Source organism: Bos indicus x Bos taurus, chromosome 26 (genome assembly GCF_003369695.1).
Source record: "Bos indicus x Bos taurus breed Angus x Brahman F1 hybrid chromosome 26, Bos_hybrid_MaternalHap_v2.0, whole genome shotgun sequence".
NCBI classification, from domain to species: domain Eukaryota; kingdom Metazoa; phylum Chordata; class Mammalia; order Artiodactyla; family Bovidae; genus Bos; species Bos indicus x Bos taurus.
The window spans coordinates 10,118,952-10,146,075 of NC_040101.1; the positions used below are offsets into that span (position 1 = coordinate 10,118,952).

The 27,124-nt window shown below is 43.5% G+C and overlaps 2 protein-coding genes across 4 annotated transcripts in view; one reads left to right on the top strand and one right to left on the bottom strand.

Moving 5' to 3' along the window:
- NSMCE4A (NSE4 homolog A, SMC5-SMC6 complex component) lies at positions 1-13,897 on the top strand. Its single transcript, XM_027529018.1, has 11 exons — positions 1-397; positions 1,150-1,227; positions 3,729-3,859; positions 5,984-6,135; positions 8,156-8,255; positions 9,003-9,093; positions 9,978-10,072; positions 11,647-11,695; positions 12,569-12,654; positions 12,745-12,831; positions 13,698-13,897. Exons 1-10 carry the CDS (start codon positions 106-108, stop codon positions 12,817-12,819), a joined length of 1,149 nt encoding a protein of 382 aa, XP_027384819.1. The 5' UTR covers positions 1-105; the 3' UTR covers positions 12,820-12,831; positions 13,698-13,897.
- Positions 2,498-27,124, bottom strand: part of LOC113884436 (putative uncharacterized protein ZNRD1-AS1) — a 27,114-nt gene continuing 2,487 nt past the window's right edge. Inside the window, exons 2-4 of one of the 3 annotated variants that reach the window (XR_003508862.1) lie at positions 22,577-22,652; positions 18,294-18,384; positions 2,498-2,796 (exon numbers count right to left, since the gene is read on the bottom strand). Coding sequence is in view for 2 of the 3 variants with exons in the window: in XM_027529021.1 (XP_027384822.1) it covers positions 19,712-20,422 (711 nt within the window). In the remaining variant the exon portion in view is untranslated. Of the gene's footprint in view, positions 2,797-18,293; positions 18,385-19,703; positions 20,513-22,576; positions 22,653-27,124 lie in introns of those variants that run through there. The other 2 variants (XM_027529021.1, XM_027529020.1) reach the window with 2 other exon arrangements.

The window sequence follows — 27,124 nt, forward strand, 5'->3', positions numbered from 1 at the left end:
GGCAAGGGAGCCGCGTTCCGCGGAGAGCAGGAGCTCAGTTGTGCAGGGCTTTCAGTTTCTGGCGCGAACTTCCGCCGTTCCAAAGTTGCAAGGAGGCTTGGCGCGATGTCCGGGGACAGCAGCGGCCGCCGGCCCGAGGGCCGGGGCCGGGGCCGCGACCCGCACCGGGATCGCACCCGCTCCCGCTCCCGCTCGCGGTCCCCGCTGTCGCCCGGCTCCCGCCGCGGCGCCGCGCCCGAGCGCAGGGAGGCCCCAGAGCGCCCGGGCTTGGAGGATACCGAACCGTCGGATTCCGGGGACGAGATGATAGACCCAGCGAGCTTGGAGGAGGAGACCGACCCCAGCCTCTGCCGCCAGATCCGCCATCAGTACCGCGCGCTTATCAACTCGGTCCAACGTAAGGCAGGGGCGCGAGGCGGGAACCTCGCGCAGGCCCTGCGCGGCCCGGCTGGTTCGTGCAGCCCGGGACCAGCCCCGCGCCGCCCGGCCGCGCCCGGGTTCGGGGTTTTCGAGGCGCTCGCGCATCTGTCGTGCGGATCGCAATGCACGACCTTGGCGGGGGCGCGCGAGTCCCCTGGGGCGGGGGGGGACCGCCCGAGTCCCCCAGCGCGGGGAACCGCCCGAGTCCCCCAGGCGGGGGAACCGCCCGAGGCCGGGCGCGGTCTGGAAGCGGGGGAGAGGAGGCACTAGGAGCCGGGGCGCATTTTCTTACATCCAGCGATTTTCCGCCGGCAGTCGCCCGCCCGCGGTAGCTGCCAGAAATGCAAATTCTCCAGCGCACCCTGGACCTACCTATTCTGACTCTGGGTGGCCCGGTTCTGCAAGATGTGGCTTGCAGAGTTGGAGAACCCTTCTGTTAAGAGCGCTCCTCAGAGGCTGCAGAAGGCGTGGAAGCCCATGGGTGAAGGTTAGGGGCAACCAAGTGGGTCCCCTTTCCAAGTTCATTCTGCTAAAGGGGTAGTCATCTTTTCTGTTGTCAGGCCGTTTTGGTTAAAGAAATACAGCTTGAAAATAACTCCACCGGGGAGCGGGGGTGGGGTTGGGGGTGGGGGCTGGGACTTGGCTCTCCAGCTGCAGCTGGTTACTCTGTCAATGACTTGTTAGCCTATGATGAGCACCTTTCCCAAAGCTTCTATTTTTTTAAAATAGAAAACCGGGAGGATATATTGAATGCCAGCGACAAGTTAACAGAGGTCCTTGAAGAGGCCAACACTCTCTTTAATGGAGGTAATTCATTATTTTATGAAAGGAAGCTTTCTGTGATCATATATTTTAGGGTAATTTTAATTAGTTTTGCCTGAGAACCGAATGCTTGACACCAAACAACCCCCATTTATAAGAGTGCTTTACTAGGTTTGGAACCTTTTCCCCTGTAGCACCATTACTGTGGTTGTGCATTATCAGGCCCTAAGCCCTGCTTCCCTGGTGGATCAGAGGTTTAAGCGTCTGCCCATAATGCGGGAGACCTGGGTTCGATCCCTGGGTCAGGGAAGATCCCCTGGAGAAGGAAATGGCAACCCACTCCAGTATTCTTGCCTGGAGAATCCCATGGACAGAGGAGCCTGGTGGGCTACAGTCCACGGGGTCGCAAAGAGTCGGACACGACTGAGCGACTTCACTTTCACTTTCAAAAGTACAAGCAGGTAGTAAGAGCTTTACATGAAATTTGGGGTGGGGGTGGGGAGCAGCAGCCAGTTTTAACAAGCGCCCCAGGTGATTCTGTTGCTTGTTCAAGTTTGAGAACTTCCTGTGTATTTTGTTTCTACTGTATTGACTGCTGAGAACTTTTATGTCTTATCTTTCTACTCTATTGACTACCCAGGATGCACTGGATGTATTAAAGAAAGAACTGAGCTGGTTTCTGACATCCTGTTTCTTTTCCTGCCTTCCTCCCGACCTCCCGTCCCTAAGCTCCTTGCTCTTGGTCCACCTAATATAACCCAGTGGGGATGGCCGTGTCTTCAGGTGGCCCTGTTGGTCTCCAGTGAGGGGAGGGACCTGAGAAAGAGAAGAATCTCAGCACTGAACTCTAGCATTGTAGGGGGTGAAGGGGGCTCTGAAATAAAAGCTTGGTTTGAATGAAAAGCAGCAGCAGTGTTAGTGCTAAGAGTGGTCTCTGTGTTTGAAGACAGGACAGGTCAGGCAGCCCCTGATGGTGTGGGCACTGGGTCACAGAGCCTGGGGACAAGTCCTCAGACTACTTTTCCCTCCTGGCCTTTCTCTAAATTCTATGGGAGCAGAAGAGGAGAGTGCAGACCCATGCAGGTGAAGAAGTCAACAGAGCTGGCCTCTGCCTGGACACCACCACTCCACATGTTCTCTGAGAACCAGAACATTTCTTTCTTTCCACCTGGTGCAACCCCTCCTCCACTCTCTCTAGCTTTTTCTTCTCTTCTGAGCTTGGAACCCCCTGCCCAGGCTATCTCTTCAGGGTTGCTCTTGACCCCTTGTCCCCTATTATTCACCCACCACTGAAAAGTTGTTGATTAACAGATCATTTCCTGCTTGGCCAATTCCACTATGCTAGCTGGGTCGCCTTTTTAAGACACAGTTACTCAACCGGGCCCTAGAAGACAGTCAGCCAACAAAGAATTCTGCATCCTCCATATATACAGATTGGATGTTCTGTAACTCTTCAGAGGCTTGAATCCATCGGTGGGAGATGGGCACTTTTCTCACAGCTTTCGTGGCAGTGATGGGCCGGCAGCGGGGAGGGGAGGTCTAGAACAGCCCAGGAACTGGTCCCTTGCTTTTGCCTCTTGTCTCTCAGTCATTGTCATGTTCACAGTAATTCTCCTGAAATAAAACCAGAGAGAAAATTGTGCATATGAATACAAAACTTGGAGTCAGTGCGTTCATCAGCCTGAGGAGTGTTTGGGCAATCAGAAATTCAAATGAAGTGGCCTTGAGGAGCAAGCCAGGGAGAGGCATTTGTGTGTTTGAACTCTGCCTGCCGGGTTTGTCTGTTGGCTGCGTTTTCAGTTCGCCGTTGCTGGTGTTCCGGGAGCACTATTCCACACTGCCTGTTCCCTTTCGGGGTCTGGTCTAACTGATTCCCTCAGTCCTGCTGTGTCTTTCTCTAATGAACCCTCCCCCCCATCTCCCTAGACCTCATCCTGTTTCCTGGCCCCGTTTCCTTCTTGTTTCTTTTTATTTAAATCCTTTCTTGTCTGTGGCTTATCTTAAATGTTGAAAGATGAACCTTTTTGGATCATCCTCCTTGGAGGTCATGGCCCTGCTGCCTGTAGGCTGTTCATTTGGTGGGACCTGTGCTGCCAGGCAGAGTTTGCATCTCCCACTACCTGCCCAGCACGGAACTTCACCTGACGCTCCTTGACAACTTACCTGTTACCGGTCTTGGCCACGCCCAAGCACAGTGCCTTACACACCGTGGGCATTCAGCTTGGCTTCCATCGTCAACACAGGTGTTAATAGTGCCTGGATGGGTTACTGGAGTCCGAGGGAACAGCCAGTGTTAGAGATGATGGAGGTTTTGTTAAACTTCGGTTAATGAAGAAATTTTTATTCAGTTCCCAGAAGCAGGAACAGTGTAGTAGAGAGAGCTGGCTTTTTAGGTGAGCTGAGCAGGGGAACCTGTTTTTACAGCGAGATGAGTGTGTTTGAGATTTTTTTTTTTTCTTTTGGTCCAATGGGAAATGGGGAGTAAGTGCAGTTGGAAGTTTTGGGAAAATGCCTGTGGATAAGCATGTTCCTTCTTTTTCGAACAGTGTCCCGAGCAAGAGAAGCAGTTCTGGATGCCCACTTTCTTGTTCTGGCTTCAGATTTGGGCAAAGAGAAGGCAAAGCAGCTGCGTTCTGACCTGAACTCGTTTGATATGTTACGATACGTGGAAACTCTAGTAAGTTCAAAGCTACAGAATCGTAATAAAAAATGTTTCATCTCACATAGTGTACAATTATCCACTTTGCTTATATCCATATCACATGGTCTTCACTTATTTACCCTTTTGTTTGGGCCTGAGATTCCTCCAGAGAGATCTTAACCAGATTAAACATATGACAATCGAACTACGTGGTGGAATCTAGATTGGAAGTTTAGAACAGTTTGAAAATCTCCTAGCCTTCTAAGACTCAGGGTGCTAGGTTTATTTCAAATGGCCATTTTTTGCCTCACTCACTTGTCAGTTCATGAGTTCATTCTCAGTGACCTGGGACCTTTGTCCTAGGCTGGGCAGAAGCCCACATGCAGGTAAAGTACAGCTGGACATGAGTTATGTCTGGTGGAGGGGCATGTTTTGATTTGTCTTTGAGAATATTCCAGAACCATACGCGTATGGTTGGGGTTCTGCTTTTGTTTTTTGTTGTTGTTTTATTCAACTGTCTTTGCCTCTTAGTGATTGGATGGTGGTTACCCGAAATTTTGAAACTTTTGCTTGATGAATTTTTTGCCCCCAAAAAGCACAATGAGATGAACTTTGTATTTTACTTTTTTTTTTCTTCATCTTGGTTTTACTTTGAGCCAACCTCTGTCTTAGCATTTCTGTTAGGACATTGACTTTCTGTTTGTTAAAAGGTTATTAAAATGATTTAGTACCATGAGATCCGAAAAGATAAATTATTTTGTAAAGGCATGAGGCAGATGAGGTTTTTGATGTTTTTAAAAAAATTTAACAACAAAAAAATTTAACTTAAATTTTAAACCTTAAATTTTTCTTTTTTTAAAACTTGAAGTGAAGTGCATTTTGGAAAATGCTCAATAAAGTTGACTATATATTGGGTAATCTTTTTAAAAATTACTTTTATTTATCAGGGTGAGCTTTGTACTTTAAATTCCGTAAGTCTTAAAGCGGTCCATGCAGACCCCCAATTTAATAGCTGTCTAGACTCTGGCGGGAGGATTTTTTCAAGTATTACACCAAATATAAGGACTATAGAGAAAAAATTGGTAGATTTGACCAGATAAAAACTGAAATGTCTTCCTCCCAGTGTGCAGTGGTAGAATGGTTGGCACGAGAATGGAACAGTGCTGACTGTGTCTCTGACTGGGTTCTGGCAGCCTCTCTTTTCTTCAAAGTTTAACTGCCTTTAAAGGGTTAAGCTCTCTGAGGGCTTTTTGATTACTGTTTATATATGGTATTGCTGTTTTAATTTGATAACTTCTAGGCATTTCATAATTTTATAATGTAATAAAAATGTACTTTCATAAAAGCAAATTTAATACACTTTCTGCAAGATAGCTTGAGATAAGAGAATTATTAGACTTCCGCCAACTCTTCCCAGGAAGTAACCTTTAAGATGAGTGAATCTCCCTTATGCTAGGTGCTGCTCCCTGGAAAACCTAATCTGCAAGCTAATCAGCGGTCTCCAGGAGGTTGGCTGGAAACGAAAATTGAAAGCCAGCTAAACTTCCATGTTCTATCTCAGAGTGTTTGCTTAGGGATGTGATTTTCTATTTTTATGCTAATTCAGTATTGCTGATAGTTATAAAAATGCGTTGTGTGAGATCAGGCCCAGCGAGCTAAGTTCTGGTTTGCCCGCCCCTCGGCCTGCAGGGGCTAGAGCAGGGTTTCTCAGCCTGGGCACTAAGTGCATTTTGGGCTGGTTGAGTCTTTGTTTCGTTGGCACCTGCTGTAGGATGCTGAGCACTATCCTGGCTTCTACCCACTAAATGCCCTCTATGGCATTTAGTAACACAGCCCTCCCTGCCATCCACCCAGTTGTGACGATCAAAAGTGTCTCTAGACAGAATGCCTGTGGGGGTTAAATTGCTCCAGTTGGGACCCGTTGGTCTGGATCATCTCACTTTCTCACCAAAAAGTCCTGAGTACCTTGAAGAATAGTTTCTGCCAAAAAGAAAGGTGCCTTTGAAAACAGGAAATTTGTAATAAGAAATTGAGCCAATATGTTAGGACACTGAAAACAGACTTTGCCTCTGGCCTTTTGTGTAGTGATAGAGATAATTGAGTGCCCTGAATGATTGCTCATGGCTTAACTGGGGTTTCTGTTTCCCTTCGTTTTTGTAGCTGACTCATATGGGTGTAAATCCGCTAGAAGCTGAAGAACTCATCCGTGATGAAGACAGTTCTGATTTGGAATTCATAGTCTATGACTCCTGGAAAATATCAGGCAAAACAGCAGAAAACACCTTTAATAAAACCCATACATTCCACTTTCTGTAAGATTATTTTGAAAATCTGACAGACCAGCCATTTGTAAACCTTAAATTGTATTTTATTGTAGGGACAACAATTATTTGGTATTGTAGAGGAGATAGTCATGATGCCATCGCTCGGAGACTTTCTAAAGTTTGATTTAAAAGCCCATAATATCTTGTGGATGGATCCTCATCCAGCTTAACTGGAGCAGGAAAGGCCGTGGGCTGGCACCTCCTTATCAGGGCACTCTGCTGGCACCTTTGCCTTCTAGCATGGGAGACTTTAGGTCTGTGACATAATGTCTGGCTTTATCATCTTTAAAAGTCCTTATTACGTAGGAGGATGATACCTCCTATGAAAGGTATCTTAAGAGTCTACCAATATACGTAAAGTGCCATTTATTATATATAATCCCTGTCAGATGATCGCTGTCCTGTATTTGAAGACTAGTTGAGTCACTGTCACATAAACTGCCCAGTTCCTCTTTTTTTGGATGCAGCTTTGATTTTGAAAAGCTTTTCTTTATACTCAAATGGAATTGGCTTCTGTCTTAATTTCCTAGTTCAGTCATATGAAGATGCTAAGAACAACCCTTACTGGTTCTTTTGTAAGACAGCCTTTAAAATAACCAGTAGATAATTTCTCCAGGGCAACCACTCAAGTGGTTTCTTCCTTAAGTGGTTAGCTTAGGGCATTTGTCTATCCTGAGTGCCTTTCTAAACCTCCTGAGATTGGTAGTGCTTCAGAAGGCTTTGGAGATGTAGATTTAATAAGTCTATGGTGCAGGGCCAGGCATCTGGGTTTTCTTCTTATTTTCCAAGGCATCTGTTTTTAACAAGACTTCCCTTAATTCAAGTGCCCAGAATCACTGTATATTACAGCAAAAAGATCAAATTTCTTTATTATAGGAAAAGTCTAAATCTTTTTTTTTTTTTGCTGTTGAATTAGGCTCCACCATAAATGCAGGATCTAAAGATAGCCTTTTGGGAATTCCCTGGTGGTCCAGTGGTTAGGACTCCAAGCTCTCACTGGCAAGGGTGTGGGTTCAATCCCTGGTCGGGGAACTAAGATTCCCCCAAGCCTCGAGGCATGTCCAAAAAAAATAGAAAGATAGCCTTGGGTTATATAACTTAAACCCGTTGTCATCATCTAGCCCAATTTGCGGCTAATGATTTACTTACAGCTTTGCAGCCTTGTACTTGCTGTTGCCTTGGCCTGCAGTGACCTTTCCCCCATGTTTTCTTTCCATCTGGTAAGGTTTGCTTGGGCTTCTCGGTTGACCCTAGTGGTAAAGAAGCCACCTGCTGATGCAGGAGATATAAGAGACTCGGGTTCCATCCCTGGGTCTGGAAGATACCCTGGAGGAGGGCACCACAACCCACTCCAGTATTCTTGCCTGGGGAATCCCATGGGCTACAAAGAGTAGACATGCCTGAAGCAGCTTAGCGCCCACATGATCTCTACTGTATGCTTTGATTCCCTCCAGTGCAGGGACCACAGGGGACTGCGTTCTCTGGGCCCTGGTTGTTTTCTGCCTGCTATGTCTGTTGCTGTAGGGTTTTGGGAGGTGGAGGGAGTCCAAAAGGGAAAGGAATCGCGTGGCCTCTGCCTTACCTGTTATCTCGTAAGACAGGTGTGTTCTGGAGTCCCAGGCAGTGGGGCTCTGCTCTGGCACCCCCAGACCAAAAAGCCCAGTGGGGCTATTCATCCCCGTCCCCCACACACGTTCGTCCTTCCCCTGATCTCTGAAGCTGGCTCTGCGAAACAGACAACAGGCTAGCTGGGAGGACCACAGAGGGCATATTGATTGACTTACTATTGAGAGTAAAATACAAAGGTATTGGGGAGGAACCTGGTTGAATTCTTTGAGAAACACAGAAGGAGCAGAAAGGCTGTCACAAACCCGACACAGTCTTGGTCCCATGTCACTCATACACCACTGATGCCTGGGCTGAATTTGAGGATGCTGTGGGAACTGCTTTCAGTTAGTAAAATTAGTTTGTTTTAAAAACAAAGACATGAAAGCATATTTTTCATTAGGTTGGGTTCAATACAAGGAGAGTGCCCTGTGCCAAAGCCACGAATTGAACGTCCAAGAAAAGTTCGTATGATAGAAGAGCAGCAGGCAATGCCTGCCCAGGTTTGTTTGTTCAAATGTTGCTTTTTTAAAACGCTTAATTTAAAATAGCCATTAGTATCATATACCTGTAATTTGGCTGTCTTTTCTCAGGGTTTGGGTCTGGAGTCAGGCTCTGTCACTTAAAAAGTAACCATTTAATGTTTGAATCATTTTTGAGGTGTTTAGTCTTTAAACATTTTATTGGATGGGCCACTTGTCTTAGTTCTTAACCCATTTCTGTAGTATGGATTAGTTCTCCCAAAACAGGTTTCTTAACTTCGGCACTGCCGGCATTTGGGGCTGGATAATTCTTTGCTGTGAGAGGCTCTCCTGTGCATTGTAGGATGTTTAGCAGCATCCTTGGCCTCTTCCCAGTAGATGCTAACAGCCTCCTCTCATGTCCCCCCCTCCTGTCCCAAGTATGACAACCAAGTGTTAGAAAATATCTCATCGTGGGGGTGGGGGGCGGGGTGGCGCTGCAGAAAAATCACTCCCAGGTGAGAACCACTGCCCCTTTTATAATTTGCTATTTTACATTCAACCTGAAAATGATGGATTTGGTCATGTTACTCCTCTCAGATAATTCATATGAAAATGTTACTAAAGCTAGGAAAATCTTTTTTAACTATCAATTTTAAGACAGGAATAAAAACTGTTAGAAATCCTAAGTAAAAGATATTTAGAGGAGTTTGGCTGGGGAAGAGAGCAGAAAAGGTTAACAGGCAGGCAAGTAGGTCAGTCTGCTTGATAACAGCTTTATATTTTCAGTTAAAAAGAATGGAAGAGTCTCATCAAGAAGCAACAGAAAAAGAAGTGGAAAGAATCTTGGGATTGTTGCAAACATACTTTCAAGAAGATCGTAAGTACGATACCAAGCTCAAAATGGAGCAACCTGTATTTGTCAGTTAGGCCTGTGTCACTTGCAATGAGAAGCTATTTTTATTTAAAAGGCATATATGTAATGCTTGAATCATTTTGATTTTTCTTGACATGTCTTTTATGAGATTTCTCTAGAAATCCCATGAGAACATTCGTGAAGGAAATTCTCATTTTTATTTTTCAAAGACAGGATATTTTTTCTGTTACAAAATAATACATGCCAAAGACGTGAGAAAAGTAAAAAGCCAAGTACCCTGTTCTACCTGACCTCACTCCCTCGAGGTCGCCACTTACAAAATGTGATGTGTGTATTTTCAGACTTTCTCATGTCTATGTCAGTCATAATAAATATACAACTAAGTAGTTGGGATTTTTTGTTGTTGGTGATGGTGGTGTTTTGCTTTTTTCAAAGCAAAATAATATACACATTTTTCTGCAAGATGACTTGTCCATTTGGACATTTTCCCATATTGGTACATGCAGATCCTGCTTACTCTTTTCAATGATTCCCATTGGGTGACTGTATCATACATTTAACAAATCCTCTGTTAGTGGACAAGTTCTTTATAGCATTTTTCTCTTGTATAAACTGCTGGAGTGAAAAATCTGGGCACACCACTTTGTGCACGTGGGCTAATATTTCTGTAGGATGGCTTTTTAAAGGAGGATCGCCGGGGAAGTGGGCATGCAGATTTTTAATAGATATACCAGATTGTCCTCCAGTGGGGTTGTATTGATTTCCATCCCAAAACAGGATGAATGCCCACTTCCTTTCTTTGGTTAACACTAGAGAATATTAGTCTTAATTGATGAGCAAAAGTAATTTTTCCTCTGTTGAAGAATTTTTTCCTCTTTTGTCTTTAGCTGATACTCCGATGTCCTTCTTTGACTTTGTGGTTGATCCACATTCTTTCCCCCGGACAGTGGAAAACATCTTTCATGTTTCTTTTATTATAAGGGTAAGATTTAAGATTATTTCTCTGTTTTTCTTTGCTTTTAAAAGAGTAAATAATAACAGGTATAGATGAGAGGTGGCTAAGGAATTTGTACTGACCAGTATGTGTTTTAGACCCATTGTAGCAATGGCACCCCACTCCAGTACTCTTGCCTGGAAAATCCCATGGACAGAGGAGCCTGGTGGGTTGTAGTCCGTGGGTTCGCTGAAGGTCGGACACGACTGAGCGACTTCACTTTCACTTTTCACTTTCATGCATTGGAGAAGGAAATGGCAACCCACTCCAGTGTTCTTGCCTGGAGAATCCCAGGGACGGGGGAGCCTGGTGGGCTGCCATCTATGGGGTCGCACAGAGTCAGACACGACTGAAGCGACTTAGCAGCAGCAGCAGAACACTGACGAGTCACAGGCCAAAGAAACTAGCTAAAAAATTAAGTGCTTGCTTTTACATTTTAGACATTTTTGGAGCTTACAGATTAGGTAACTATGTGATATACATGTTAAATTTCCCAAATTTGTTAGTTGTTATGTAAGAAAATACCCTTGTTTTCAAGAAATATATGCCGAAGTTGTAGGGAAAAGGGCTTCCCAGGTGGCACAGTGGTAAAGAATTTGCCAGCCAGTTCAGGAGATGCAAGAGATGCAGATTTGATCCCTGGTTTGGAAGATCCCCTGGAGAAGGAAATGGCAAAGCACACCAGTATTCTTGCCTGGAGAATTCTATGGGCAGAGAAGCCAGTCCATGGGGTTGCAAAGAGTCGGACTCGACCGAGTGACTGTACTTTCACTTTCAGAGAGAGAAAGCAGTAATATAAATATGGCAAAACACGAACAGTTGGTGACCCTGGGGAAAGAATGTATGGGAGGTCTTTGCAGTAGTCTTGTAACTCTTAAGTCTGAAGTAATTTCAAAACAGATGGTTCAGGAGAAAAAAAAAGGAAAAATTCTCAGAAGTGTACCTTAAGAATTTTCTCTAGGCTGTCTTCAGTCTTATGTCCAGTTGCAATCCTGGACTTCTAAGATTAATTCGATTTTAACAAAATAGAATCTTGTGTTGACAAAAGTGGGTTTTTTTTGGACAAAAGTGTTTTTTCAGAAATGATAACTAAAGCATATTCGGTCAACGGTCAGTGATAGTATTACGCATCATAAAATGTGTTGTATTCAGGAACTCCCTGACAGTCCAAAGGTTAGGACTCCTCGCTCTCACTGCTGAGGGCCTGGGTTCAGTCCCTGGTGGGGGACCTAAAATCCCACCAGCTGCATGGCTCAGCCAAAAAATAATCATAATAATAAAATGTGGAGTACTCAAAAAGTATGAATCAGTCAAAGAGCCAAGATGGTTGTAGTTTTATTTAAGAGATCTTGGGGATGAGGTTGTGCCTGGGTAAGCAAGCTGATTAGAACCTGAAAGATACCCCATGTAGAGGGAGATGTTAGAGAAGGCTTGTCTGTATACACTCCACACTATTGTTATGGTATATTTTGATTGTCTAAGGTTTAGAATTTTCTCACTGAGTAATTTTTTCATCCAATGCCTGAAGGTTTTGAATCTAAATTTCAGTCTTTGTGTTACAGGATGGTTTTGCAAGAATAAGACTTGACCGAGACCGACTGCCAGTAATAGGTAAATGATTCTATGTCCAGAAAAGTTAGTTTTAAAGAAAATGTATTTGTTACTAGAGGGTGTGAAATGTATTTTATTAAATGTAAATTGAGTTTTTATTTTAGGCGACAAACTTTTACAATGTCTTCCTCAACTAACTGAAAATACTGAAAACTTGATCATAGTTTAAAACTGATGGATTCAGTTCTGTCATTGATTCAATATTTACTGCTGTGAAGAATAACAAGAAATGATGTAGTTTCCCTTCAATTTTAATTTAGAAAGTCTGTAATTACAGTTATTTTTGTAGTTTCCTTCTATTTTATCCCTAATGTCAGCTCTTCCTCTCCAGAATCTTTTTTTTTTTCTTTCTTATGTTTTTGCCTCTTATATACAAGTTTCATTTAAATATCTCTCACAGTTAGAAGATTGATGTCAAAAAAGAACATTGCTATACAATTTACAAATGTCAGTAAATATTAAAGAGCATGGTTAATACAGAGAGAATCTTAATTTTGTTGAACGATTCACATTCTCCCTTACTCTTTGCCTTCTAAGGCCTACTGTACAGAATGAAGTGTTTTCATTGCATTTACCAGTTCCTTTAAAAAGTTCTTACTTTCACACTGGACACACTAGACCTTAGCTCTCTGTTTGGTTCATAGATATGCCGAGTTTTTCAAATGATTGGAATGTGTTATTTTACCATATGTATTTTTTTTTAATGGAAGCAAGCGGGGTTACTTTCTATTGTAATAATACAACACTAATGCATGAATTCCTAATAAGGATATAATATTCTAAGCATCTGCTTGGTACAGGTGTCTTTCCTATTATTCATTGGTTTCTGTTCAGATTACCTCTTCTGATTTGAAAACTTTGCCTCTCAAACAGAGCCTGTTAATATTAATGAAGAAAGTGGAGGAAACACTCAAATTAGGAATCAAGCAATTATAGCTTTGAGTTATCGAGACTGGGAGGTAAAGCCCTGCATGTTACCCCAGGCAATTTTTTTCCAAGAATTCCTTTGCTGTAAACTCAGTGCCCACATGCTGTCTGTTCTCTACCAGGAGATTGTGAGGACCTTTGAGATCTCAGAGCCTGTGATTACTTCAAGTCAGAGCCAGCAGAGGCTAAGTGCTTGACACCAGCTGAAGGTAACATTTCCCATGGGACAGCTGCATGTATTTATCATAGTTTCTGTCTCACTTTTTCATCTTCTGGTGAAATTTGGATTTTGCTTCCCTCTAGTGCCCCATTCTTAAAATTGTGTGTAACTGGTGAGAAGGGCAGAACACGACCCATTGGTTGCAAGTTCCCACCTTTGGATTGATTACTTTGGTCATCTTAAGATGTGCAGTTGAAAGAGAGCAGAGATTGTTCTTGGTTTGGCATTCTCCCCACCCCCACAATAAATGGATAAATGAGATAATGGAATATTGAATCCTCCCATCAGTTTTGTTCACTGTCCCATTAGCTTTGCTTACTTTATGCAGACAAAGTAGAAAAGGAAAATTAAAGTAGAACTATCTTGGAATGATGTTGGTAACAGGCATTTCTGAAACCTGTGTTTTGCTTATGAAATAATTCTCCATTTTTATAAAGGAGATGGGAAAGGGAATCTTAGAAATGACCTGGTATTCTGTACTGCACACAGCTGTGGGTAGGGATCAGGAGATGGGATCCTGTTGGCTCTGCCCCTTTAAAATGTCAGGCAAGTCAGTCTTACTCTGCTTGGTTTTCCTTCTCTATAAATTTGTAAAGTGGGGTTCTGAGTTAAAGTTAAAATTAGCTTTTCAGTACTTAGTGTAAACTCTTAATATATGGTTCAATTATTTGAGCTTTTGTTCCAAGGTAATTGAAGGAAAGAGGAGAACTGACATTAGATCTATACTGTGGGTTTACTTGGGCCCTCCTCCCTGAGGAGGAGCTGGTTGGTAGATTTCCTTTATGCATCTTAAATGAACTTTTGATTTACCATTTATAAACTGTTAACCAGCTATTTCCCTCCTTTGTTTTTTAGGACTCAAGTGGATGCTTCCCTCCTTTGTTTTTTAGGACTCAAGTGGGTGCTGAAATCCAAAAAGGAAAGCAGCATGTATTGTATATATTGTATGATCAAACATTTTTAAAGACAGATTGTTTTTAATAAAATGTAGCTTTTGATAGTTAAGGAATTTGTCATGTTTGTCTTGGATTAAAGGAAATTCATTGCCATATGCACAAATAATTGCAGTTATTCTGTATTTTCTGTTCTTGGGAGAGTTTCTGCTTTATCTAGCCCTATCCCATTGAAAGTTTTAGTTAGGTTGTTAATGGCTTAAAGATCATTATGGTTCTCTGTGCATCTTTTTTAGCTGTAAAGTTAGCCAGTCAGGTCAACACTTATTAGGTTGTACCATATGAAATTGTTTTCATAGGTAAGATACAGTCAAATATCAGCAATTTTATGTGCTTCAGCCTGTGATTTACACACAAGGAACTGTTCAATCCTCTTTCAAGCCAAGCCAGACGACTTTTTGGGGCAACGCCAACCCTGGATTCATCTTAACAGTAGTCCTCTCTGCACCTGAGGGCTGCTGACTACCACAGAGAAAAGCTGTGCAGCTTCGGGTCAAGTGATGCTGCTCCCAGGGGTGCTGGGCCGTCAGGTCCGTCCTTGATGTTCTTTCTGAGTCCTAGTTGGTTCCTCTTCCCGCCCTTCTCCACCCGTCCTTTCTCACTCCTTCCCTCTTATGTCAGAGGTAGAGTTGTCTCATCTGCAGAGGCTTTGGTCTCCTGTGTCCCCATCCCCGGTCTCTGCTGTGAGTCATCCCTTCTCCAGACCCAGCACTTGCCCTTCAACCCTGTTTATCTCTCGTCTTCTAAAAATTACTGTGACCCTTCTCAAGTTACCTCCTTTTAAAGTAACAATCACTTGCTATCTCCTCATGAGTGCTCCCACCATGCTGTGGGGCACCTCCTTTCCCACCATCCTAAAGGCTCACTGCTGGTGACGCTTCCAAAATTGTTAAATCCAGTGGATAAATACTAGGCATTTGACACTTGAAAACTTTACTTTCTGAAAACTGTACTTCCTTTTACTTGGTCCTCTCCCTGGTTCCCCTTCCACCAGTTTAGGAATCTCATGATTTGTAGTTCATCTGTATCCTGAACATTCCCCCAAGTTTCTTGAACTAAACTTCTCTGAAAAGCCACAGATGCACATAACCAGTGGCTTGCTGGACAGCACGTGGGCCTGTTTTAAACATATGTGTAAAACAGCTCCCAAAGCAAAGGAGAAAAGGAAAGATATATGCATCTGAATGCAGAGTTCCAAAGAATAGCAAGGAGAGATAGAAAGCCTTCCTCAGCAATCAATGCTAAGAAATGGAGGAAAAAATAGAATGGGAAAAACTAGAGATCTCTTCAAGAAAATTAGATATCAAGGGAACATTTCATGCAAAGATGGGCTCATTAAAGGACAGAAATGGTATGGACCTAACAGAAGCAGAAGATATTAAGAAGAGGTGGCAAGAATACACAGAACTGTCCAAAAAAGATGACCCAGATAATCATGATGGTGTGATCACTCACCTAGAGCCAGACATCCTGGAATGTGAAGTCAAGTGGGCCTTAGGAAGCATCACTACAAACAAAGCTAGTGGAGGTGATGGAATTCCAGTTGAGCTATTTCAAATCCTGAAAGATGATGCTGTGAAAGTGCTGCACTCAATATGCCAGCAAATTTGGAAAACTCAGCAGTGGCCACAAGCCTGGAAAAGGTCACTTTTCATTCCAATTCCAAAGAAAGACAATGCCAAAGAATGCTCAAACTACAGCACAATTGCACTCATCTCACACTCTAGCAAAGAAATGCTCAAAATTCTCCAAGCCAGGCTTCAGCAATACGTGAACCATGAACTTCCAGATGTTCAAGCTGGTTTTAGAAAAGGCAGAGATCAAATTGCCAACATCTGCTGGATCATCAAAAAAGCAAGAGAGTTCCCAGAAAAACATCTATTTCTGCTTTATTGATTGCCAAAGCCTTTGACTGTGTGAATCACAATAAACTGGAAAATTCTGAGAGATGGGAATACCAGACCACCTGACCTGCCTCTTGAGAAATCTATATACAGGTCAGGAAGCAACAGTTAGAACTGGATATGGAACAACAGACTGGTTCCAAATAGGAAAAGGGGTACATCAAGGCTGTATATGGTCACCCTGCTTATTTAACTTATATGCAGAGTACATCATGAGAAATGCTGGGCTGGTGAAGTACAAGCTGGAATCAAGATTGCCGGGAGAAATATCAATTAACCTCAGATATGCAGATGACACCACCCTCATGCCAGAAAGTGAAGAGGAACTCAAAAGCCTCTTGATGAAAGTGAAAGTGGAGAGTAAAACAGTGGGCTTAAAGCTCAACATTCGGAAAACTAAGTTCATGGCATCTGGTCCCATCACTTCATGGGAAATAGATGGGGAAACAGTGGCAGACTTTTATTTTGGGGGGCTCCAAAATCACTGCAGATGGTGACTGCAGCCATGAAATTAAAAGATGCTTACTCCTTGGAAGGAAAAGTTATGACCAACCTAGACAGCATATTAAAAAGCAGAGACATTCCTTTGCCAAGAAAGGTCTGTCTAGTCAAAGCTATGGTTTTTTCAGTGGTCATGTATGGATGTGAGAGTTGGACTGTGAAGAAAGCTGAGTGCCGAAGAATTGATGCTTTTGAACTGTGGTGTTGGAGAAGACTCTTGAGAGTCCCTTGGACTGCAAGGAGATCCAACCAGTCCATCCTAAAGGAGATCAGTCCTGAGTGTTCATTGGAAGGACTGATGTTGAAGCTGAAACTCCACTACTTTGGCCACCTGATGCGAAGAACTGACTCATCTGAAAAGACCCTGATGCTGGGAAAGATTGAGGGCAGGAGGAGAAGGGGACGACGGAGGATGAAATGGTTGGATGGCATCACCAACTCGATGGACAGGAGTTTGAGTAAACTACAGAAGTTGGTGATAGACAGGGAGGCCTGGTGTGCTGCAGTCCATGGGGTCGCAATGAGTAGGCCACGACTGAGTGACTGAACTGAACTGAACTGAAAACAGCTCCTAAATTCATTGTCCATGTAATTCCTGGATGGCACCTTTACTAATCATAAAGAAACCTAGGGTTTCTCTTCTCTTTTACCCCCACAGGCTCTGCCTTCATCAGTCACTAATCACCATCCGGCCTCTTGATTCTCTGCATCTTGCCCAGCTTTCTGCTACAGGCTCCTGTCTGTGTCCCCACTTACTGTCTCTCCTTTAGATCTCTTCCATGTCTTCAAGACCACTTGTCAGTTTCGCAGTTATCTCCCCACTGCCTTTGAGATTTGATACCCTGAGCTCTTTACCAATGTTCAAAGCCTCAAGAGGATCAGGCCTTTTACCTGCACTTCCAGGCTTGCTTCCTCCTCTCTGCTGCTGCTAAGTCGCTTCAGTCGTGTCTGACTCTGTGCGACCTCATAGACGGCAGCCCGCCAGGCTCCCCCATCCCTGGGATTCCCCAGGCAAGAACACTGGAGTGGGTTGCCATTTCCTTCTCCAATGCACAAAAGTGAAAGTGAAGTCGCTCAGTCGTGTCCAACTCTTAGCGACCCCATGGACTGCAGCCTACCAGGCTCCTCCATCCATGGGATTTTCCAAGCAAGAGTACTGGAGTGGGGTGCCATTGCCTTCTCCATCCTCCTCTCTGAATTCCTGCTGTTGGTTTCATTTTGGTAAAATGGCTTTACTGAGATATATTTTATATATCATACTGTTCACCCATTTAAAATGTGTAATTAATCCGTTGTTTTTTAGTCCACTTTCAGGGTTGTGCGACCATCACCACAATCTGGTTTTAGAACATTTTTGTCCCCACAACCCAGTAGCAGTCACTGCCCCCCTCCATCCACTCTAAACCCTCAGCCCTATCTAACCGTAACCTGCATTCTGTCCATGAATCTCTTATCTTCATAAATTTGCCTATTCTGGACATTTTGCAGAAATCGAATCACATGTGGTTTTAACATTTTATTTTCTTCAAGCATGTATGTTTAGAGTCAATTTTTCCTCCATGTGCATTCTACTTGTTTCAGACTCTCATCATTAAGAATCCTAAAAGTGGTTACCTTTTGCAAACTAAGGTGGCAAAGCTGTTCCTTTGCATTTTGTATCTTTCTGTAGTTGAGTTTTCCATGTACTTTATCGTTATTTTAAAAAATTATCAACAGAAGTTATCTGGACAGTGAGATTATCGGCCACTTAATTCTTAACTCTCTGAAGAGAAGGAAAAAAAAACCAAACTAATCTGTTCTCAAAAATCAGTCAAAAAAAAAAAATCAGTCATATAGGATCCCCAAAACATCTTTTCCTTTAGAATAGGAGTCCCCAACCTCTGGGATCTCACACCTGGTGATCTGAGGTGCAGCTGATGTAATAATAATAGAAGTGCATAATAAGTGTGATGCGCTTGAACCATCCTGAAGCCCTCCTCCTTCCCTTCCCCAGGGCTTGTGGAAAACTGTCTTCCGTTAAACCAGTCCCGGGTGCCAAAAAAGTTGCGCACCACTGCTCTAGAACGCTGTGTTCTGAAAGCACATGTGCTTACCTCGGTTACTCTGTGCTCCTCGGGCTGCTTGTTTGCAGTGGAGATCCGCCAGGGGAACTGAGTCTGTGCCTCATTCCTGTGCTGACAGTGGCTGGCAGGAGGCAGGCATCAGTGTGAGTTTCTCCTATTCTGCCTGCTCAAGGAGTTGTCATCCAAAACGCATTCTCACACCCCACATCCCCACCAACTGCTACCCTCCTCTAGTCCTTATGGTCAGTATACCTTTTTATACCATAGGACTGGACACAGCTTTGTTTTATTTCATCTGCTGTTCTCTTCCCTTAATAGACTGTAAGCCACTTAAGGAACTATGTTCTAGAGTCTCTGGGCAGGTCTAGGGCTTAGACTCAGGTTGTTATTTAGTCACCAAGTCATGTCCAACTCTTTTGTGACCCCATGGACTAGCCTGCCAGGCTCCATGGGATGTCCCAGGCAAGAATACTGAATTGGCTTGCAATTTCCTACTCCAGAGGATCTTCCCGACCCAGGGACTGAACACATGTCCCTGCGTTGGCAACTAGCCATCAGGGATGCCCTGGGCCCAGGTACATGATATCCAATTAAATTTTAGGTGCATTGGAAAACACAAGACAGTGTGTTATCTGCATCATAATTCTAACTTTTACACTGTCTTTAGAGAGGGAGCCAGGGTTCTTTAGTCAAGGTCAATGCAGAAGCTGTGGAATTGCGGGTTTCTTTGTATAAAAATATTTGTTCCTATGAGCAGTGTTCACATAAAAGAAAAATGAAAAGTATAATAAAGAATAGAGGTGTGTGACCAACTTTTTGGAGGTTTGGAATGGTAGGTTGAAATAAAAAGTCCATGTTTTTTTAGACAAAAAGTCTGCTTGTCCCCTCTTGAATGTAGGCTGATCTTGGTGGCTTCTTTGATTAGTAGGATAAGCAGAGGTGATGTTCTGGGACTTCTGGGGCTAGGTCATAAGAAGCCTTTGTAGCATCTGACAGGCCTCCTGGAGCCCTGAATCACCAGGTAATAAGTCCAGCTACTACGTGGCCCTTAAACTACCTGGGGAGGGAAGCCAGGGAGAGGGACCAGCTAGATTCAGCCCCCTAGCTATCCATGCTAAGCCATCTGGGACCTACGGACTAGCCCAGCCATCACTGAATGTTTCCAAGCATTGCCAGTGGTGCTACGTGGGGGCAGAAAAATGGCCCAGCTGAGCTCTGCTGGAATGCCTGCTACAGAATTGAGATAAAATGGTGGTGGTTTTAATTCACAAGGTTTTGGGTTAGCTGTACAGAGCTGAAACATTGGGAATGCTGAGCTCATGGTTTAACCTCTTTTTTTTCAGTGTGACGCATTTAGAAACAATATTATAAGATATTAGATTCTACTGCACCAACATCTATGAAGGTATGCTCACCTGAAAAAGAAATACAATAATCTAGAAAATAATTTAAACTTTATGTTTTTGTAGTTGACTTCTCAAAAATGATGGTATACTCAAGAGCTCTCTTCGGAGTGGTTTTCCAATTTTATTCTCTTTTTTGGACTTTTCCATCAGAATGGTCACTTCTAAAAGTGGTTCCGCATAAGGCTGGACAATGGGATAGGTGGTGACCCATTCATATTCTTTTACTTCCTTTTTCTTCACTCGAGGTTTCAGGAAAGCGGGAGCTTGTGCAGGTATTTTTTGAGCACGTCGTTGACCATTTCTTTGCTCTGTGAGTTCTCTCCCTCGAATCATTCGGTCTTGATGTCCCTTTATCTGTTTCTTTGCCCAGGCCACCCTGTACTGCTTGGCCTTAGCTTTGTGTGTTTTCTGGATGTTTTCAGTTGAAACATCCTTCTTCAGGTTTAATACTTCGTGGGAAGGAATTTCACTTGAGATGCTTTGAGGGAGCAGTTGATAATTGTGGTCTCTGAGGCCTCTGGCTCGTTCAGCTCGGTGTATGTGTTTCTGTATCTGGTTCAGCTCTCTCTCAGACACTAAATAGTGCCATTTTTTAGCATCTTCTTTTTTTTCGTTTTGTGGTCTCCTTTCCTTTTCCTCTGTTTTAATTTCCCCTTCTAGAACCATTTTGTGCTTGCATGCTTCTTCCAGCATTTCCTGGTAGCGTTGATAGTAGTATGCCTCTGCTTGGGCGAACCGGAAGTCAAAAGACATGGCCTTTAGTTGATCAAGTCTTTCACGCTCCTGTTGAGTCTTTTGGGCTAGCAACTTCCTCACCTCTGGAGAATGGACACCACCTAAATTCTTGTCAAAGGGAAGTATCAGAGCTCTTTTCAGTTGGTTGTGCTTTATTCTCTATACAGGCCATGGCACAGTTCTCAGGTAGCCACAGCCCCGCCTGGCACCCTCACACTATGTCCCAGTTAGGCTCTTGTAACTGTTTCCTGTCTTCCTTTTCAAGCCCCCTCCCCTCCACACCCCTCCCCTCCCCCTGCATTCCCTTACATCCCCGAAAAACCAGAAGCAGGCCCTCAGGAACTCCTCCCACTGCAGGAACAACCCCATGCATCTATCCCAGACTCTGCCTTCCTGCCCTTTCACCTATCAAAAGCCAGTTCTGGGACTTCGCTGGTGGTCCAGTGGTTATGAATCCGTCTGCCAATGCAGGGGACACAGGTTTGATCCCTGGTCTGGGAAGACCCCCACATGCTGTGGGGCAGCTAAGCCTGTGCGCCCTAGAGCCTGTGCTGTGCAACAAGAGAAGCCACCACAATGAGAGGTCCGTGCACTGCGACAAGCGTAGCCCCTGCTCGCCGCAACTAGAGGAAGCCCGCATGCAGTGATGAAGGCCCAGAGCAGGCAGAAAAAATGTCAGTTCCTCCACCTGTTTGTTGAGCTTCGAGAACTTCAGTTTACAACGATCAAATTCCCTTCCCTGCTTCAAAATTTCCTGTCTACTGAATCAATCCATCAGCATAAAATTATGCTTTAGTATATATCATCTTCAAACAAAAAAAGGAAAACGCTTCCTCTACGGACCATCCCCTTTTGCTCCCCTTCGCTGTGTAACTTGAAGCAGTTACCTCTTAAGTTTGGCTTCCATCCTCCCCCCACCCCCTCGTCTGAGCCTGCTCTCATCTGGGTCATCTGTGATCTCGTTTTTGTGGCTGTCACATGGGCCTCTCAGCACCATTCTCCAGAGGGGACCGCTCTCTGCTCCTTTTTACTTCCAGACGGTAGCCGAGAGCGTGTGACTAAGGCTACGCTGGGCCCCCGCGCTACTCCAGCCATTAGCCGAATGTCCCCAAGTAACCGAAAGGTCCCTCATCCTCTTCCTACCTCGTGGCCACCCCCTCCACCTGCTTCGCTGGCTGCCTTCTACATGTAATGGAGAAAAGTGTAGCAGAGAAACTCAACTTAGGACAGAGAAGTCACACTCGGGCTTCCTTGGACCAAGACAGTCTTGATCATTCAACAAGTGATGTACCGTGTGCGTCCGGCACTGGAGTGGGAGTGAGGGGTGAGTGAGACCGTCGGGGCACACAGGCTGCTCGGAGCTCACCTCTGCTTCACCTGGATATGCCTACTTCACAGCCCCACGTGTTTCTTCTCCCACAGTGCTTCCTTCAGTCTTCCCCTCTCAGTCCTGTCCCTTCTAACTTCAAAATGCCCCCACCCTAGAGGGAAGCAGCCTCTTATTAGCTTCCCTGAATCCACTTCTCTCCCTCTGTCTCCAGCCCCATCAGACCGGTCACACGGCAGCCAGCACGATCTCCGTGTTACATAAATCTGAACACACCACTTCTCCTGCACAGAAACCTGGGATGGCATCTTACTGCTTTGGGAGAAAAATCACAGAGTCCAGGGTGGCATCCATAAACTGGTTCCTGATTACAGCTCCAAACGAGTCTCTCAGGCGGACTCCTTGCTCCCTCTGCTGCAGCCACACTGACTCTTCTGTTCCACAACAACTTTCCCATCTGAGCCTTTTCAGGTATTCTTCCTTTATATACTCCCAAACACAAAATATAGCAACTCTCACTAGGGCACGTATGTATATATTATAGTTTTTAGGTTTTAAGCCTAAGTGTCACTCCTTCAGACCTTAAACTCATTCAAATAAAACAAAATTCCTTTCACGACACTTCTCACAATCTGCAGCCACTATCTGTTTAATGTCCACATCCCTCACTAGACTAAATCCTTATTTTTTTCATTGCTGTCCAGCCAGCACCGCTGGTGCTCAATGAATCAAACAGTACAAGCAAAGCATGCTCCCTTGAAATTCCTGGGCCCTTTTTACCTGGGTGGTACATTTTTATGATTCTATGACTGGCTCCAATGTTCACGGTAAATGTATTTCCTCACCTTAATCTTCTTTTCTAGTGGGGAGTGGGAACCTACTGCAATCCGAGGGTCTTGAATATTTTTGGCCCAGGCCAATCTAGAAGAGCAAAAAGAGAAATTATACTAAGACTTGGAGGAAGGTTCTGGGAAACATACTCTGATAGAATGGTAATGTGAGTTGATTTGGGGACTCACTTTTAATATGTAGCAAAAGGTGTTTCTGTGTGTCAATAGGCAGGGCTCTACGATATGTTTTTTTCTTTTCTCAAATCAAGGAAGAAATGCTCTTTGGTAAAAGCATAAACAAAGAGCCAAATTGTGTCTGAGGTTGAAGCTGTCAATAGTACATTCAACAGTGGAGAGGAGAGGCTGAGTTACGTTACAATTTCAACTTCCACAAACCACAGTTTGTGTATATTGTTAGTAGAACAGAGAACTTGCCTTTGATGAGAAGTTGAGTTTTCGAAGTTAAGTCCATTTTAAGTTCACTTATGCATGAGGTGATGAACAATAAATTTAATCTATAAGCTATCATTAATTTCCAATAACCGCTATGTAACTATAACATTTCATTAATCTTGTGAAAGATTTACGTTTTAAATAGATAATAAAACAATCTGACAGCAAGAAAGGGTTGTGTTTTTAATTTAATGCAGAAAAATAAAGCAGAGACATTTACCACTGATGATAGAGCACAATCATATTTAGGCATCCTCAAGACCTTGCTTCTTAACCTGCTCAGTTAGCAAACAGGGTTCTCTGTTTAGCAATCTGGGTTGTAAATATTGTTTCTCTGACTTTTCTTAGCAAAAGAGAAGGATTTTATAACAGAACTAGAAAAAAACCCACTATTTGCTATTTAATTTCTCAAAGACTCATTTCTGCTTTCATATTTTTTCTTTGTTAAGCAATTCTTACATTATCTCCATAGCAACATTTTAGAGTTTATCATACTCTTGGCATTGTACTAAGAACGCAAATAGATTCCTTTATTTAGTCTTCCAAACAGCCTCATTATCCCCCGTTTCACGGCCAAGTGGACTGAGGTGAAGAGAGGTTCAGTGACTTGTTAGAGTCCCACAGTTTGTTTCAGAGGTGGGATGTCTGTGTGACTCCAGACCACGTCCTCTTTCCTGTGCTGCACCCATCCCCATACAAATGATACTCTCCTGCCTTTACTCAAAAATTAAGGACGGTAATACCTACTGTTCTTCTGCACTCAGAGCCAACCATTCTGAGTCGGTCACCAAAGGAAGCCGTGAGGGTTGGGTCTGCACTGAAAGCTGCTCCTTCCGCAGCCCCACATTGTTCTGTCTCCTCTGAGCATCACTGGTTACTTCCGCTGCTCCTAGGGCCCCACGCTGTTTACTTTTGGTGTCTTCTGCCTCAGCCATTGCCCTATCAATCGTCAGCTTTACGAGCAACATCTCTGCTCTTCACTCTTCCTCTCTTGGTGTCCTCTTCTCTCAGCTCTAATCTCCCATTCTCAATTCTGCAAATTCCTGTTTTCCAGCCATTAAAGTTTCTGGCCCTCTTGCAGACTTTTCAGCTACCTACTGTTGATCTTTCAGGATGCCTTGGTCTGATTTCTAGGGCAACCAGAAGCAGTCACAAGCTTTTTTTTATGTGTCATCACTATCCTAGATTGAAACTACTGTGAGGTGGTAGGTGGAGACAGCGTCTGCTTGGCAGGACATGAGCTTTATGGAGAGCTGGGCTAAATGGCCATAGACAGAAAGTAGAAGGGCCTGTGTTTTATCCATAGAAGTGTCCCAGTTTAGGGCAGTTAGAGAAAGCATCTTTCGAGGTAATAGGAGCATCTTTCTCTTTTTGGAATATATATTGTGTCCCTTCCGTGGGAATGGAATTGTGGTTGGTGGAGAACCCTGGAGTGGATGCTGTAGGCACACTCACAGGAGCAAGAGGAGGTTGGATTAAGTGGCAGGTGGGCAAGTGGTGTGGTCTCATTATTACTTAGCTGGCTGTCACTCACCTAAATACTGTTCCTGCAATGATGTTTTGAGCTTTGATACTGTTTAATATACTTCTAGTCATATACTAATTATTGATATGTTCATAACAGGTCACTGAAGAAGCAGAAATTACACCAATGTTGAAATAACATTAATGAAAATGACTGCATAGTCACATCATGATACCCTTCACCATACATATGAGCGGCATCCATTCAAACAAAGTCCTCATGTAGCCCATTATGATGTCTCTAGTTCTTAAAAAAAAAGTGAAAAGGAGAAAATACAGTGATTAATTACAACCTGGCTTTTTGTTCAGTAGAAATAAAACCTACCCCTTCTAAAACGTGCTGTTTGTAGAGATGCGCTTGAAACCATAGTCTCCAACTCATTCAGTAGTAAATGAGTTAAAAAAGTAAATATGGGTATTTTATGATGAAAAAATAATCAAAGAATTTCAAACATCAAGTCATGAAAGTATTTTATTACTGTTTATCTTTCTCTGTCCCTTTAATCTGTTTTTATATTTAAAGTGGCATTTCCTGTGGATAACATTGTAAGGTCTCATTTTTCATCCAGTCTGATAGTCTTTTTGAATTCCTGTATTTAGACCACTGGTGTTTAAAGTGATCACTGATATAATAAGGTTAGTACCTACCATATGTGCTGCTGTTTTCCACTTGTTGCTCTTGCTTTACCTTACTTTTGTCTTCCACTCTTACTTTGCCTTCAGTTCAGCCACTCGGTGGTACCTAACTCTTTGCAACCTCGTGGACTACAGCACGTCAGGCTTACCTCCCATCACCAACTCCCAGAGCTTGCTCAAACTCATGTCCATCAAGTTGGTGATGCCATCCAACCATCTCATCCTCTGTCATATCTTGCCTGTCATCCTTGTCGTATTTTGCCATATCTGGTATTAAACATTTTATGATTCTATTTGTTCTCCTCTCTTAGCATAACAATTATGTTTGCTTTTTTAAATGGTTGCCATTGAGTTTGCAGCATATATTTACAACTAATCTAAGTTCTTCTTCAAACAGCTACCACACAGGCAGTGCAGGTACTTTTTTATAACAGTATTCACAGTTCGTACCTGGTTGTGGTTTAGTCACTAAGTCGTGTGTGACTCTTGTGACCCCATGGACTGTAGCCCTCCTCTGTCAATGGGATTCTTCAGGCAGGAATACTGGAGTGGGTTGCCATTTCCTTCTCCAGGGGATCTTCCTGACCCAGGAATTGACCCTGGTCTCCTGACTTGCAGGTGGACTCTTTACCGACTAAGCTATGAAGGAAGCCCTCGTAGTTCCTGCCTCCTATCCCTTAAAACACTGCTATCACTCATTTCACTTATCTATAAGCTTGCACCCTGTATTATTAACTAAAAAATCTGTTATCTGTCAGATCAACTATTTTGAAACATTAAAAATTGATTTTCGGTTCAGTTCAGTCACTCGTCGTGTCCGACTCTTTGTGACCCCATGAATTGCAGCACGCCAGGCCTCCCTGTCCATCACCAACTCCCGGAGTTCAAACTACGTCCATCGAGTCGGTGATGCCATCCAGCCATCTCATCTCTGCCTTTTCCTCCTGCCCCCAATCCCTCCCAGCATCAGAGTCTTTTCCAATGAGTCAACTCTTCGCATGAGGTATTTTACCTCTCCATTTATTCCTTCTCTAATGCTCTTCTTTTAAAAGTAGGTCTGAGTTTCTGACCTGTATTATTTTCTGGGGAATTTCTTAAACATTTCTTGCAAATCAGATCTAGTGGTGACAAATCCCCTCCATTTTTGAGAAAGTCTTCTCTTTCACATTTGAAGGATAATTTTGCTGGATTCAGAATTCTAGGCTGGTGGTGTTTTTCAATACTTGAAATATTTCACTTCCCTTTCTTCTTGCTTGCATGGTTTCTAACAAGAAGACTGATGTAATTCTTATCCTTGTTCCTCTATAGATAAATTTTTTTCCTCTCTCTGGCTTTTTTGAAGATTTCTTTTTGTCTTCGAGAATCCGTTTTGAAGATTTTCTGCAGTTTGAACATGATATGCCCACATGCAGGTTTTTGGTATTTATCCTGCTTGTCTGTACTGCCTCAATTAAAAAAAATCCAAATAAATTTAAATAGAAGTTGTTTCCCTGTCACACTATCCACATTTTAGGTGCTCAGTAGGGACATGTGGCTAGTGGCTACCAGTGCGTACTTGCACGTATGCTAAGTTGCTTCAGTCGTGTCTGACTGTGTGACCCCACGGACTGCAGCCTGCCAGGCTCCTCTGTCCATGGAATTCTGCAGGCAAGAATACTGACTGGAGCGGAAACATCTAGACAGAGGAGGAAGGGATCTAATCTGAGGTCTCCTGGCAGTGAGTGCCCCACAGAGGAAAGTGTCTTTTAGGATCCCAACCTTACCTGAGATACTTGGTGCTCCTATCTAGCTCCTTGCCTCTGCTCATAACACAGCTCTTTCCTAGCATGTCCCTCTTCTCTGTATTTAACTGCACACCCCTCCCAAACTTGCTATCTACTCAATAACACTTTATTCAAAGAAACACATTTCACTTTATTTTTAAAAATTTTAGTTAAATCAATTAACTTT

Bases quoted from the DNA above. Each gene is read 5' to 3' on its own strand.
- NSMCE4A (XM_027529018.1), top strand. From the start codon at position 106: ATGTCCGGGGACAGCAGCGGCCGCCGGCCCGAGGGCCGGGGCCGGGGC. The intron at 1,228-3,728 runs GTAATTCATTAT...TTTTTCGAACAG, and splicing joins CAACACTCTCTTTAATGGAG to TGTCCCGAGCAAGAGAAGCA. The intron at 10,073-11,646 runs GTAAGATTTAAG...TTTGTGTTACAG, and splicing joins ATGTTTCTTTTATTATAAGG to GATGGTTTTGCAAGAATAAG.